Source organism: Sceloporus occidentalis, unplaced genomic scaffold (assembly GCF_023333645.1).
Source record: "Sceloporus occidentalis isolate IW3139 unplaced genomic scaffold, rSceOcc1.0.p SCAF_158, whole genome shotgun sequence".
NCBI lineage: Eukaryota > Metazoa > Chordata > Lepidosauria > Squamata > Phrynosomatidae > Sceloporus > Sceloporus occidentalis.
The window spans coordinates 298,132-308,919 of NW_028317138.1; the positions used below are offsets into that span (position 1 = coordinate 298,132).

At 43.5% G+C, this 10,788-nt stretch overlaps 1 protein-coding gene across 1 annotated transcript; it reads right to left on the reverse strand.

Moving 5' to 3' along the window:
* Positions 1–1,041: 1,041 nt before the first annotated feature.
* On the reverse strand, positions 1,042–8,274 carry LOC149280168 (alpha-ketoglutarate-dependent dioxygenase alkB homolog 3-like). Its single transcript, XM_089500743.1, has 9 exons — positions 8,268–8,274; positions 6,385–6,476; positions 6,273–6,307; positions 6,105–6,152; positions 5,428–5,531; positions 4,966–5,054; positions 4,609–4,818; positions 2,893–2,991; positions 1,042–1,131 (listed from the first exon to the last, which is right to left on the reverse strand). Exons 1-9 carry the CDS (start codon positions 8,272–8,274, stop codon positions 1,042–1,044), a joined length of 774 nt encoding a protein of 257 aa, XP_089356869.1.
* Between the last annotated feature and the right edge of the window lie 2,514 nt (positions 8,275–10,788).

Here is a 10,788-nt window from a genome sequence, read left to right on the forward strand (position 1 = left end):
CACTTGCTCACATTTGCCCCCGAAGGAAAGCGAGAATGAATGGTCCCTGCTGGGGGCGACTCCTGTTCTTCTTTACACCTATGCAGGGCAGCTGCCTTGTAAACACCGGCCGCAGACCGAAGCCCTAACTGATCGCTTGTTATTTTAAGATACGGTATTAGTTTTCACAACACACAGTATCTGCAGAGCAGTGCCAGGAAGCCACCCCCAATATATACAATATAATATATATATATCTCTTTACTAAGAGTAGCCTTTCTCGGTACAGAAGTCTTCCCTTTGGTTATTAAGGAGTAAAAACATGCGTAACATGTTGCTTTTCAACGTGTTATAAAAACTAGGACGAGTTCCATCGGATTTAAGCCGCTGCGGTCTATTCCTGTAATAAGCAGGGTGTTAGCGGTGACGGTAAAAGGATTTTTCGAGACACCCTGTAATCTGCCTCTATATACAGAGCGGTCTTCCAGGCAGGTTGCTATGGAGAGCCACGGACCATCTCTGGCAGCCCACACACACGCACGGTTACATAAGAATGAAAAAAAATAAACCTCATTTATCGGTAGAACAGCAGGTGCGAAGAACCGGAAGGGAAAAAAAATCCTATTTTAGGTCTGCGGTCTTATCAGTAAGTACGAGCTTCGAACGAGTGGCTTTTTTTTTTTTATTTGATCATTTATCCTCTTATTCAGAAGAACATAAACATAAATAATAGTCACTAATAATTAATTTGACTTTAACAAGTAACTTTACAAACTTTTTACACATTTTTTTAATCAGAATTTTTCTTTTTAAACAAAGGTTGTTTTTATAATTTAGCAAAATAAAATATTAACTGAAAACGTACATAAAGGGTTTTAGAGTAACGGTTTCCAGTCTCGCGATCGGTAATCTTCCGGCGACGACTTATTTCCAAACAGGTGTAGACATAAATTAAGTAGCGGCCCCCTTCTGCCGTAACAAGACCACTAGATGTAAGTGGGACTCTATCCAGCCGAGGGTCACAACGGTCTCCGAGAAGTCCCTCCAGCTCCCCTCAGCCTGTTAGTTCTGGACGGACGTTTCGGGACGCATAGTGCGAAAGGTGAGGTTTATCCGAGGTTGGCGGTCGTGATACTCCTTCGGCACGCGATGCTGTGGAGAAGCAGAAGAAGCTTAATTAGTCGCTCTCGGGACACAAGGATGGTTGACTGTTGAGAAAGAACTAGGGCTGCAACAACGAATCGATAAAATCGATAATAATCGATTATGAAAATCGTTGTCAACGATTTTCATAATCGATTAGTTGAATCGATTTTTATCGATTTATAAAATTATGTTTTTCAGAGCAAACGCTCTGAAAAACTCCCGTCCTTCTATAATCCGATCTCAAATAGAGATCGGATTATAACTGTAGAATCCAGACCCCCCGCAAAGCTGCAGGAGACCTGGATCCTCTCTGCCACCCGGTGAGGGTCTGTGCAAAACGCGCAGACATCCTCCGCTTCTCCCCTTCCGCTTCTCCCCTCCACTTCTGCCGGGGCTTCTATTACTGAACCCGGCGTCACGTGACCTTTCAGTGCGGCTTCCATCATGGAAGCCCCAACGGAAGCGGAGGGGAGAAGCGGCTGTCTGCGCGCATCACACAGACCCCTACCGGCTGCCGGAGAGGATCCAGGTCCCGCTGCAGCGCCTGCTGGGGATTTGGATTTTAGTGCGCGATGTGCGCAACCTCGCTACTTCATCTCGCTGCCACTTCCACCTGCCCCACCAGGGGTTAATATATCAACAGAAGAAAAACAGGACAAGTAAGCAGCACTGGGTAAGTATTATCTTTATTTTTATGCTCATTTGCCCTGTGTTTCTTCTGTTGATATATTAACCCCTGGTGGGGCAGGTAGAATTTTTGCAGGATCTATTAATTATGTGCATTTGTGGGTTTTTTTTATGTCTATAATATTTGATTTATTGTCCTTATATTTATATTGTATTGTGTATTTTTTTGGTCTATATTTAATAAATATAAATATAAAAAAACAATTTTAGTGATGTCAGTTTTTCTTATATCGGGGGGGCATATCAGGGGGCACAGTGGCATAAAGGGGCTATAAGGCGTATCAGGGGGGACAGTGGCATAAAGGGGCTATAAAGTGTATCAGGGGGGACAGTGGCATAAAGGGGCTATAAGGTGTATCAGGGGGGACAGTGGCATAAAGGGGCTATAAGGCATATCAGGGGGGACAGTGGCATGAAGGCGCTATAAGGCATATCATGGGGCACAGTGGCATCTCAGTGGCATATAGGGGCAAAAGGCATATCGGGGCATGGTGGCATATCAAGGGTAAAGGCATATAGGGGGCTATAAGGCATATCAGGAAGGCACAGTGGCATATATGGGGCTATAAGGCATATCAGGGGGCACAGTGGCATATTAGGGGACAAAGTGGCATATCAGTGGCATATAGGGGGCTATAAGGCATATCAGGAGGGGTATAATGCATATCAGGGGACAGAGTGGCATATAGAAGGTATCCCCTTATACCTCCTATATGCCACTCTGTCCCCTGATATGCCTTATACCCCTCCTGATATGCATTTCTGGGACAGAGAGGCAAGCTGGGGGTGAGATGTGCATAACTGGGCAAAAATAGTTTACATGAATATTTACTAGTAAAGCTTTTTTTGGTATTTTTTGAGTTCTTGTTAAAATATAGCTTTAATTATGTCAGTAAAATAAGAAGGCGAATCGTGAAATGCCATTGTAAATTATACGTTTTTATTTTAAATAAACGAAAAATTTGCATATTGTTTTTTTTTACCCGATTAATCGATTAATCGAAAAAATAATCGGCCAACTAATCGATTATGAAAATAATCGTTAGTTGCAGCCCTAGAAAGAACCTTTGTGAGCTTCACCTGCCAGTCTTCTTGCGTTGCTCCTTCCATGAGCAACAAGGTCCCATGATCCAGTGGTACATGCACACGTTCTACATACGTGTAGTCTCCCTTCTCTTCCTGCGGGATGACAACCAGCTTTAAGACTTAGGTAAGAGCAATGGCTACAGAACAAGCTTCACGTGATGGTAAAAGTTGGATATTTTCCACAACAAAGCCACCGACAAACTTAACACCGTGTCATATAGACACCAAAGTACAACATCGGCCCCCGTCTACTCGCCCGTTTCTCCCACTGTAAAGACTCAAATCTTAATCAGTCGTTAGTCTCGTCTTAGATTCAGGAGCCGTAATGCCCTCACTGTATTGCCCTCTACCACTTCTGCTGGGAGGCTGTTCCACTTATCTACCACCCTCTCAGTAAATTGTGATGTGACGCCATGCAAACAATGACAGCATATATAATTTCAATATTACAGGGTTTTTGGAAAGGCACACATATTCACTAACAAGCATTTTCACGAGGACAGGTGAATACCTTGACTACATTGTATATTAAGAGGGGCCGACCCCAGGGAGCCCTGTATAATGAATAGTTAAATCAGTTGGACACATATACATTCATTTTTACAATTCATTACACTGCAGCAGCTCACCGCCTCCGGGAAGAGACCCCCACGCTACGTAGATATCCTGAAGCTGAATGTCTCTTGCCGTGTAGGAGGTAAAAGTTTTGGCTTCAGCGCAGGCTGCGTGTATCTGCGGCATTTATCCCTCCCACAGCGAGTCCCATTTATATTCCGCAGCGGCATTAAAGCTCTGGAGAGGTGCGAGGAGCCGCACCACTCAGTGTGGGGGATTCGCACTCATCTTGCATAATATGTTTTACATAACAGCAGCTGTGTACCCGATAACGAGCGGGGCGAGAATGACGAGCGGACACAAATCGCTGAGAATAACACGTCGTGCACAGAAAAGTTACAGAACCTGCCAAAAAAAACTTTTCATTCTCTGAGAACCTGACAACTTAATGCGGGATTATCTAAGCGCAGACGCTCTGGTCCTATAGACTACATCATTATCGGGAATTGCTGGGATTCTTCTATGAGAAAAGTTTACATCGCTTAAATGTTTGGGGTCACATTTTGTCCTTTAAAATAACATGAATTGGATCAGAAATCCAGCGCAGACGGGGTTAATGTTGTAAATGACTATTATAGCTGGAAACGGGTGATTTTGAATGGCCCCTAATCACTCCTGTGTTCCAATGGCCCTTTATCACTCCCATCACTACTGTGTTCCAATGGCCATTTATCACTCCCATCACTCCTGTGACCCCAAACTTTGTGTATAAACTCTATCCAGCCACATTTAATGCGGATGGATAGGGTAGCATCGTGTCTGTACATGAGTATTTAATCCCATGTATGACTCTAAAGGGGAGTAAAGGTGTCTAGCGTGTTAGTCAGCTAAGCAGAGGCATTCACCGTAGGTTTATAAAGGCACCTTTTTGTTTTTACAAAGTGAGATGTACTTCCAAAGTAATAAAACTAGGTGAGGAGGAAGACCTGCATGGATGAGGTTCTGAGATGGCCAAATTTAAGAACACTAGGATCAGACACTGGAGCATATGATACTGCAGATGTTCCTCTGCCATTAAGATAGTATGTAGGGTGGTCTACATACTATTGTCTAGGTCTCTCCCGTCCTGGTTCTAATTACCTAGAACTTACGTACCTGCGATGGCTTTCTTCTCATCTGGAAAGTACGGGTTTCCCCCAGGCTGAGAGAGGCAATGACTGGATTCCTGCCCAGGGCTGGTTCATCGTCGCTGTGCCAATCGATGCTGTCTTTATCATGTCTGTATAAGTTGCAGAGCAAAGAGTTGAAGGTGTAGCCGGTCACCTCCTCAATGCGGTCTTTCAGCATGGTCAGCAGAGGATGCCACTGAAGATTAAAAAAAAAAAAAATAACAGTAGGATGAGGTCAAAAAGCAAAGGGACGGGATGAGCAACAAACTGACAGGTAGACAGCGATAAGAATGACCCAAATAAATTAGTAAAGTTGAGGGTCGAGAATCAATGAGATGCTCACATGAGGATTGGCTTGCATTGTAGATCGGGAGTAGGTGTAAGGTATCTCCCCATACCAGCAGGTGAGCCGCGGCTCCTGGTAATGTCCATCTGTCAAAACCAAATGTATGACAACAACCGGTTAATCAGCTCCCTGAACCAATCAGAGCAAAGTTTATGCAATTTCAAGTTTAATACAATTTCAGCGTCCTGTGGGACCTATTCTTGGCCATCGCTGCTCCAGGCTCCAAGTCTTCTATGTTTAGTTTTGTAATATCACCAAATCGAGGGGATTTTGATGTCGGTCTGTTGTTCTGCACTTTATAGCTACATAATACACCCCATTTTTTGGCGTGTTCATTGGGGTTTAATTTTAATTAATTATCGGAGAAGCCTGTCAGCATTTAGGTGACGGATGCTACAATAAGGTAGACGTCGCCATCTATTGACAATCTAACAGTAGAGCAGCTCGGTGTCCAATCACCTGGTCCTATGTTGGTCTTCTGACGCCAGGGGATTTCTCGATGTAACTGTTCAAACATCCAGTCTGCCTCTTTGGGGTCGATGAACGAGGGGAACAGTCTAAGTCTAAAAGAGGATGTGAGGGTGGATTATTCTTCACCTCATAAAAAAAAAAGCTCATGCAATTTTGGTTTATATCATGCTATGAAAAATGAAAAGGACACACAAGACATTCTATGCACACAATGCATACATTTTTGGGGTGTCATGGAGGGGGATTCTACAGAAGGTTTCTGATTTCACTGGGAACACTTCTTTGCCAATGATCGGGTTAGGGTTAGTGAATCATCTCATCACTGAGCTATGGTTGCTCCTGAAAGTAAGCACTTTATTAAAGTTTTGTAACGTAACTTTACATGCATTTGTTGATCAGGGGCAGCCTAAGACCAGGGGGTGTCCTTTTGAGTTGACCTTGTACAAACCTTCACATTCTGCTTTTAATGTTGCAAAAGAAGATCCATATTACAGTAATGTAAAACATTCTATAAAAACAAAGTTTAGTCTCTTGTTGCCTGGGTGGACATCTTAATGACATCCCAAACAATAAGATTTCCAAGGCACTGAAACTCTCAGCACCTAAGAAAAAGCAAGACACTGTACATGTCTGCTCTAAGACACGTGTGGGTCTATGCGTCTTACCTGGACACTCCAGCCGGAGATACGCTGATCTCATGGGTGCCAGGCGATCTGTCGAAACAAGGAATAAAACCGATGTCTGCTTTGGGAAAGTTCTTTTTATCAATCTATACAACCGCTCATCCATCTACGAGGAAAGGGGCGAAGGTGACTCTTTCCGGGAATACTCACTCAATGACTCTTGGTTCGGGGGCTTTGCGAATCACCTAGAGAAAAAAAAACATTCCTTTAGACAACATAGGTCAAGGCGGGAGGCAGGTTGAATGAAACTGTATAACTTTACCTCTGAAGGCTCTTTATAGACAAAAAGCTTCTCTGTCGGAGACTCGCTGGCCCATGGCGGGGGTTTTGCTTTGAGGTTGCTGGCTTGAAGCGCTACGATTATTATCAGAATGGAGTAAAAATAATGAAAGTGGGAGACAGGAAAAAAAGGGAACAGGACGCATACATACATCAAGGTGTCCACATAATTCTTATTGGGATTGCATTTTCCGTGGTTGCGTTAAAGCCCTTGATACTCTGCTCCTTTAACACAAACAGGCTGGTGTCCAATTGAGCTCCACAAATAAAAAGGCATACAAAAGAGACAAATGCAAACAATCATTTAAAGGGGGGCTCAGCTACCACAGGCCTGGAGTGTTTTAAGGTGATGCCGTTTAATAATTCAAATCAACTAACACGAGCAACACTCACTAAATGCCAATAAAATGTATAAAGTCAATACTTAGTTATTGTTTCTTTTCTGTGTATTATGCTGCCCCTAGAGGCCGTTATATGTAGTACCCGATAATACTGAGCTTAATCTAGCAGCATAAGCAAAGTATCAAGTTTGCTTCAGTGACACAAAAATATTATAGGCTTTGAGATATATAGATATATATATATATATACAGGCCCGGACTGGGACAAAATATAGGCCCGGGCATTTAAGCCCGAGCAGCCCATATTTATTTATTTATTTATTGTTAAAGCCCACCCTTCATGTACCATCTTTGCATTTACTCATTCACACAAATCATTAACACATTCATTAATGCAGTCTCACAAATCATTCAAGCAATTCATCCACACATGAATTCATTAATTGTCATACGCATTCACACAACTCATCCACACATTTATTCATTCATTCTCATAAGCATTCACACTACCCCCTCTCCCCATCTTATCTGCCCCTTCTCACTATGTTCCCCCTTTTCACTATGTACCCCCTCTCACTATCTATCCCCTCTCCCCATTTCTCACTATCTAACCCCCCTCTGCCCCTTCTCACTGCACCCCCCTCCCTCACCCTACTTACCTTGTTGCCGGAGCAAGCAGCAACTGCGGCCGGGCCCGCGGCAGGACTGGGCCCTATGCGGCTTCTACGGCCGCATTAACGCAGGGCATAAGGGGCACCTGCCCCTTAAGCCCGCCGCAACTGCGACCGGGTCCGCCACTCTAAGGGGCCGGGAAGCCCCCACCAGGGCCGGCCTTAGTGGTCTGCGGCCGCACAAGGCTTACATTAAAACATCGGGGTTTTTGTTTTTTTTTTAACATCCTCCATGGGGGATGTTAAATAAAGTAAAAAAAAAACAAAACCCAGATTTTTTAATTTAAACCCTGTGCGGCCGCACACCCGTAAGGCCGGCCCTGGTGGGGGCTTCCCGACCCCTTAGAGTGGCGGACCCGGTCGCAGTTGCGGCAGGCTTAAGGGGCAGGTGCCCCTTATGCCCTGCGTTAATGCGGCCCTGACTGGGCCTATTTTAAGGTAGGGGCCTGGAGCTGCAGCTCCATCAGCCCCTAAGTCAATCCAGCCCGGCCCACCGGGCAAACGCCCGGTTTGCCCGATGGCCAGTCCAGGCCTGTATATATATATATATATATATATATATGTATGTATATATATATTCAGAAAGTGTTCTTACTGAACTCAACAATTCCCTGCCTCTGATTGGCCACTTTAAGCAGCCAGTTGGCACTGAGCAAACAGGATCATTAAAGGGTCACTGAGCAGCAGCCTTATCTTTTATTTATTTTTTTATACATGTGGAGGAATTAATATTAAAGTGCATCCAAACTACTTGACTATCGATCCTTTGCTGGCGACTGTCCCTTTAATGCATTTGAATCTTGCAGCTGGGCAGCAGCGTGAATAACGATGCTACCCGTGTTATACGCACTTACCCCACATAGTCCCCCTCTCCGGTATCGACAAAGGTTTTTGGTGCTACTACTTCATTTCTTTTGCAGCTACTCCTATTTTACAACTCATTCTTTTAATTTCCACATGGAATATACATGCCAACATGTCTATCCGTGTTAAAAGGGCCATGCTCATGTACGTGTAATTATATATATATATATATATATATGTCCTGTTATAGAATGTATAGATATGTTATTACAGAATCATGATGCTCTGTGTAGATGATAAGCATCATGTAGGGCAGTTACTCCTTACACTAACCTACCTTGCCGGGGGGCAGGTTTGGCGGTTCCTGCCCAAGCTCCCTGTACCCGTGCTCTGCATCTTTTGTCTTCCATGATGTTTAGCTTCTCAGCCACTTTTCATCCCAAAACGTCTCTGAAAAAAATGAAATAAAACACATCAGGCGAGGACATGAAAGCTTGTAGCTCTACTGCTGGTTTTACCCAGAAAAGTGAAAATCATCCGCCGCACCGGGGTCTCGAGGCATCCAACTTGGAAACTGACAAATAACGAAGCCTGCGAGATAAAAGGAGAGACTCACCCGCAAACGCCTGGTTTAGCGAATATACCTCTGCGTATAAAGACCCCTTTTTATTTCCATCTGCTAAATAAAACTAGCCGATCCTAATCTCACTGCTCTTGGGCCTTTCCTTTATATTAATATGGAATTTGAGCTGTGGCGTTCTGTTCCACGATGTTTGTATTAATGCAATAAACGTAATATTCCAATAATAAATATAATTTTTTATTTAATACAATCAACAGAGTCAGAAAATAAACCTAAGGAACAGATTAAATGTATAATTTAAAATTCTACCTTTTTCCCCCAACCTCAATAATATGGACATGGCTGCAGATGTTGCAGAACCTCTTTGAGGGAAGCTCTGTCACAAACAGACCACAAAGTGCACTCATTTTGTCTATCTAAATAATACAAAAATCGTGCAATTTAGCATTTAATTAATAATATTATAACTTAGATCGGTAATATTTGAAGCTGCACTCACTATGTGATAATTATGGGCTCAGAATCACTGCTTCCCGACTGCTTTCAGTACTTGCAGAAGGAACTTCCGGTGTAACACACATAGAAGTCCCCTACAGACCTCTGACAGATGGTTCCGCCCACAGACCGGAAATCTGTTCATCGCTAACGGCAATCTGTGACACATATTCATTCTTAAAGGTGTCTTAGGGATGCAGTTCCACTTACTCATCATTTAAAGCTTCTGTAACTAAATACTGTATAAGAAACTTTATTTCGAACGTTCAAACCGTTCAATGCCTTAATCATGTAAAATGTTGCCACATGCATAATTTTTAACGGGAACTCATAATTATCTGGTGACCTTAAAGCAGGCACTGATAGGTTGTTGTCATAGAACCCCCCCCCCCCCAAAAAATGTCAGCATGTTCTGGACACAAAAAAAATACCCTAAATAATGTATCGATCTATCCGCTTCCGACAAAATGGCTCATTTTATTGTCGAAAGGTTGTGAATGGGCATAAAGCTTGGCTAAAGAGTTAATTAAAGTAATTCAAGATTTGGCAGTGGATTTGGTATAATAAATAAATAAAAAAACTCTTAAAAACTTATTAGACCTATTTGCATACCTGGGAAGTGTCGGGGTTTTTGCCCCAATCTCAGGGCGAAGGGGCAGATTCTCCAGGTCACACAGTCTAGAGCGGACTCCTTCCTTTTCTGCACTGCTGGGATCATATATCGGACTCCCAGTATGTTATGGTTGATATCCCTGATTGAATGCAGGTGACTCAATTAAGTGTATCTTTGAAGAATGAAGTCAAGGTTTCCATGACGACCAGTATTACAGCTATTTAAGTAACACATTTGGCGAGTCGCTATGTAGAATCTTCACACTGGGCTATTAAAGGGTTAATATTTCAAGTGAAGCACCGCAGGTCTGCCCATTTGATGTTGGTTCTTGGATGAACTTCAGGGTAATTGATTAATGAGCAGAAACAAATACAATGCTGCATCGATGGCCAGGAAATCACCTGTGTGCAAGTTGGGGTTTCAGCAATGGAATTATCGTATTAAACAAATATATGGATGTGTCAAGGTGTGATGGGAGTGATAAAGGGCCATTGGAACACAGGAGTGATGGGAGTGATAAAGGGCCATTGGAACACAGGAGTGATAAAGGGCCATTGGAACACAGGAGTGATGGGAGTGATAAAGGGCCATTGGAACACAGGAGTGATGGAAGTGATAAAGGGCCATTGGAACACAGGAGTGATGGGAGTGATAAAGGGCCATTGGAACGCAGGAGTGATGGGAGTGATAAAGGGCCATTGGAACACAGGAGTGATGGGAGTGATAAAGGGCCATTGGAACGCAGGAGCGATGGGAGTGATAAAGGGCCATTGGAACGCAGGAGTGATGGGAGTGATAAAGGGCCATTGGAACACAGGAGTGATAAAGGGCCATTGGAACGCAGGAGTGATGGGAGTGATAAAGGGCCATTGGAACACAG

Bases quoted from the DNA above. Each gene is read 5' to 3' on its own strand.
- LOC149280168 (XM_089500743.1), bottom strand. The intron at 6,153-6,272 runs GTGAGTATTCCC...TTGTTTCGACAG, and splicing joins CCCGAACCAAGAGTCATTGA to ATCGCCTGGCACCCATGAGA. The intron at 5,055-5,427 runs GTGATTGGACAC...TGGTTTTGACAG, and splicing joins GAAGACCAACATAGGACCAG to ATGGACATTACCAGGAGCCG.